General features: G+C 33.7%; 2 protein-coding genes across 2 annotated transcripts in view; both read right to left on the reverse strand.

Moving 5' to 3' along the window:
- The window catches only part of LOC108693897 (ATP-binding cassette sub-family G member 1), a 45,092-nt gene extending 43,871 nt beyond the window's left edge, over window positions 1-1,221 (reverse strand). The window contains exon 1 of the mRNA XM_018203095.1: window positions 775-1,221. The gene's annotated coding sequence lies outside the window, so the exon portion shown is untranslated. The remainder of the gene's footprint in view (window positions 1-774) is intronic.
- Window positions 1,222-1,992: 771 nt separating this feature from the next.
- Window positions 1,993-2,481, reverse strand: LOC108693858 (40S ribosomal protein S28-like). Its single transcript, XM_018203027.1, has one exon. The coding sequence runs from the start codon at window positions 2,355-2,357 to the stop codon at window positions 2,160-2,162; it is 198 nt and encodes a 65-aa protein (XP_018058516.1). The 5' UTR covers window positions 2,358-2,481; the 3' UTR covers window positions 1,993-2,159.
- Between the last annotated feature and the right edge of the window lie 2,353 nt (window positions 2,482-4,834).

The raw sequence follows: 4,834 nt of genomic DNA on the forward strand, positions 1-4,834 counted from the left end.
ATTTATCATAAATATTACATAAAATATTTATATTTTAATAATATTTAAAGCTTTATATAAAATATGTATGAAATATCTATATAACATTTCACAAAATGAATATTAATAAATATTTATCATAAATATTCTGTGTTATCTGGATATTGCGTGGAATTTAAATCTGTACACATAAATTGACGCAAATGTATATGTTTAATAAAAATATAGAAACGCGATAAACCGCGAAAAAAATCTTCAATACATTTTATTATGCTATTTGATAAAATAACACAATAAAATGTATTGAAAATTTTTAAATTAGATAAAATGCTCTTTGAAAATTATATCAATTGAGACATTTTATTTTTACACTCAGATTAGCGTACAATCGCTTTAATGTGTACTGAATTTTGCCAATAAAAAATGTTATTTTTGTTATTTTATCAAGCAAAAAAAGTAACAACTCGTTACATTTTTTGAGTATCGGTAATGAGTTAATTTTGAAGAAAAAGAACGATAATGATTATTTTTATGGAATAACGTTGCCAATTTTGTTAATAACAAATATAAAAAAATTCACAAATATCAGACCTAATCATTACATTTAAATGTTAGATTTTATCGATCTCTTGAAATATCTAGAATCAAAAATATCTTAACTAGTGTTATATTCCTAATCTCTCTCTCTCAACGCGATTGATTAATGATTAATAAAATTATTAATGAAATCATTATATTAGTAAAGCGTAAATAACTCAGATATATCGTGAATGGGAGAAGATAATTAATAGTTACCTGAATGTACCGCGTGCGACCTCCGCTCTTTGCAAGTTTCGATTTCGGTGTGATTAGCCTTGCAAGGAGAACCTGAGGCGAGAAAACGAGGATGGATCGGATCCGAAGGACAGAGATGAGTGACAGAGATGAGATGAGCGCGGACACTCACGCGCGTGTTAATTCGCAACCCGACATTACACTAAAGCGTCAAGCTTGCCGATCGATCTCACGTCGGCTCTGTCTTCTATTAGCTCGGACTTCGATGTCCCCGTTCATGGACCTCGCACAGTGGATTGGTTGTCGATAAAAGCCTTTCGCGTCGACAAACTTTGATACTCGCCGCTTCTTCCAACCCCACCAAGTCGCGAAAGGCGCGAATGCGACCATTCGCCATTCACGCACTGCGGTCTTTAATCGTCGTCTGTATGTGTCATCTATTTGTATGCGTGCGTGACTCGGGTAGGACCGATGATGACTGCTTTAACAATCAGCTGACCAACTTGATAGTATGACGCATGTGCGATAAAAACTTGTGTGTGCTAGATATACAGATACAGATTTGTGTGTCATATATGCACAATTAGAATCAGAGGAGACAGAATATACATCTCTAATGATTCTTTAGAATAAAGTTAAGACACAATTTAGATTATTCGTAAAGAGCAATTATATCATTCAAGTCAACGATAAACTTGTCCTTTCTAAAGTGTTAAAGGAATTGTGATCATTGATGACATCTTTATTGTTGAAAGCTTTTATCAGCTATCGGTGTGGCAGTTAACTGCTCATCGTTGAAGAATTAATAACAATTTTTGTAAATAAATTGAAAATTATAAAAATATTTTTTAAAATTATTTTTTAAATAAAATGTTATTACCATCATTCTAAATAAATGTTTTAGAATCTTGTAAATATTGATTTATTTATATAAGATGTGAAGATTTCTGAGCAAACTTACACCATCTTGCGGAACGATTGTGGAACGAGGCATGGAACTGGGTCTGACTAAATTTAATCACGAATGTTTGAGAACTGCGTCGAGCTATTATTTTTAACTCCTTCTACGAAATTCTACGAAAAATATACGAACTTTTGATATATTTATGGCACGTAAAAGAAATATAATAAAGTATGTACATCACAAACTCATCATTTATTCGCACACTAAAAAAGTGGGAAGACAAAACAACCGTTATATATAACAGTAAGAAAACTCCATTTCTCGCAGACATAAAATATGTGTCCTTCTTATTTATTACATTTTCTTCAAAATTTAGAAATAAAAGACATGGTAAATTACAACAATTATTACAGTTTCTTCCTTGTCGCGCTTGCCGCCAGAATATAATATTTAATTTCGATGCAACTCTTCAAGTAGCCTCGCGACGATTATTTTCTTTAGTTTAACGGAGTCTTCTGGCCTCTCGTTCGGATTCCAGCAACGTCAAAATGTCACCTTCACGCACTGGACCTTTGACATTCCTAATTAGCTGCCTGTTCTGTTCATTCAGGAATTCTACTTTGACTTGCGTGCATTGTCCTTGAGATCCCGTCCTGCCTAGGACCTTCACTACTCTCGCCCGTACTATAGGTTTCTCCATGCTCCCGTTATGTGGGCCTTTATCTTATCTGTGCAATCATGCACGTAGAACAACTCTCGCTCGTGTTGCAATATTCACAATTCGTGCTACACTGAGCGTGCAAGTCGCTTGGACCAACTTGGACCACATGTGGACACCACATGCAGATCAAATATCATCTTGGCAACGTTCCAAAGAAAAAGAGATATAATAAGCCAGAGATATAGTAAGACAAAGTCTTAGAAAGGACTCTGCACTAACTGTATAGAAAATTAAGTTTCAGTGAAGTAAGTTTATTTTCGCGTATTTATGTTGTATTATAGTTCATAATATAATGTGATGAATAAAACATGTAATAGACAACAAAACTCAATAATAGATTTTGAATGTTGATATTTCAGACCACATGCTTTGTCTAGATTTCTTTGTGATATCTCTTTTAGACATGTATGTCCCAGAAGACATCTTTATGATGACTTTATAATATTTTTTAGATATACAGTTGTCTAGAGTATCAAATGTAAAACAGAATACTTGATATAACACACTACATTCAAGAACTATTTATTATTAAGCCTTTTTATATTACATCTTTTGTTAAATATGTTATAAGTACTCAACATAGCACGGAAAGCTCTCCAAGAGTTTATAACATTTTTGTTTAAACTTCATTTAAGCTTCTAAAAAAAACTTCTCGGGAACTCCAATGTCTGCTTTTGAGAGTTTCCTGGAAGGAAACTTCATTTTAATTCGCAAGGAGCTCTTTTTAAGCTCCTGAGAGCTCAGCAAAATGAATTCCCTGAAAACTTATTTAATCGTATTTTGTGTGCTCCCTGAAAGCTCAGCAACTGAACTTCTTGGGTCTTCGTCGTTTTGTCGAATTTTATAAGCTCTCTGAAAGCTCAGTAAAATGAGCTTCCTGGAAATTTAATAGCTTTGTGCTGTATGGATACAACATATGTGAATTCATTTTACGACCCCTAATTTTTCGTGTAATTAGTGCGGAAAGAATCCTTTTTTAAAGTGTGCAGACAACGAATAGAACATCGATCAAAGAATGACTAATATAAAACATTTTTTTCTTTCACAATATTATTTAAAATCACTTAGATTTATTCAAGATTAATAATTTAGTAACAACGCTGCTAAAAAAGATATATTTTGAAAATAAAAATGGTCCATATTTACATTGGCTGTATACTTATACGTACATAATTTCGATGTTACTCTTTAATATCATCGATCCGAAGTCTGCAATTTACCAAACATTGTAAACACTTCTCACTAAAACGTATAACATTATATTATATCAGAATATTTCTACGTCATTTTTCCACTTACCTCGCAGTCTAGACTTCAATTAATTTCAAAGTCGACACTTCGTCGATGAAAATATCAGTAAATATCTTGATGACAGGATTTCACGCAAGAAAAGCAACTCGCTCATTGATACAATCGTTTATTCATTTGTGCTTTAGTACAAACGTGACGTCCCTCGATAAATTCAAGACACGCAGTACATTAGCGCCGGAGATCCGGTGAGGTTCTTCACCCCGTTTCTTTCTCATCATTCTGGAAAAAAAGATCTATCCTACGTTCGCGTCTCTGTACACACTCGCGCACAGTCACACGATGCATTCTTTCTGTCGTATAAAATCACAGTAGTGGAAAAAGATTGCGATATTCGGTATGATGGTCGTGTGATGTTGGATATCGATGTACGCATACATGTGTATGTGTGTGCGTTTGGACACGTGATATAGTCTATAGCTAGAAGCGACAAATGGATTGAAATGAATTCTTACATGTTGCACTCTCGTATCTTCCATTTTGCGTTTCTTTTTGTTTCACGAGCGGAATCATCATGGGTTTACAATAAAGAATTCGCGCTTTTGCTGATAACGCTCGTGAAGCTTGAACACAGAGCGCGTGGTATGATATTAAAAAAAAAGTACAATCTAGATCGTTATATTTTCTGATCTCTTTCCGTGCACACTGACCTTTTAGAGCGCGACTTGCGCGATATTATATATGATTTATGAGATTTGATATAAACAGGAAATTATATATCACAATCGAGCATGATCGGGATTAGCTGCTAATTATCAAAAAAGACGATCGATATATTAGCGTATTGTAAGTTCAGATCTCGATTCTATGGATTGAGTGAATCGAGAGAAATTTACAGTACACTATAATATTGCTATATGAAGATAGTGCGCTTTTTCGGGATAAAACTTTCCAAAGCAGCTTATCGAGGTCTATTAACGGTTATTAACGTATCCCGTACGTGCATGTGAATCTATCATTGGGTTATCATATATTTACAAATGCCACCGTAAACACGAACTTTTTATCGTAACAGATAAAACTTTCTTTTATATCTAAATGTCATGTAATATCTGCTTTTTCTTTTGGTTAACATCAGGTCATTGACATTCTACGTAATCACGCAGAAAGCTAATTAACCAATATATTTTTGGCATTATATATATATA

This window comes from Atta colombica, unplaced genomic scaffold, assembly GCF_001594045.1.
Source record: "Atta colombica isolate Treedump-2 unplaced genomic scaffold, Acol1.0 scaffold110, whole genome shotgun sequence".
Lineage (NCBI taxonomy): Eukaryota > Metazoa > Arthropoda > Insecta > Hymenoptera > Formicidae > Atta > Atta colombica.

What these genes read in the sequence shown, in the direction of transcription:
- LOC108693858 (XM_018203027.1), bottom strand. Translation starts at nt 2,357, where the DNA reads ATGGAGAAACCTATAGTACGGGCGAGAGTAGTGAAGGTCCTAGGCAGG.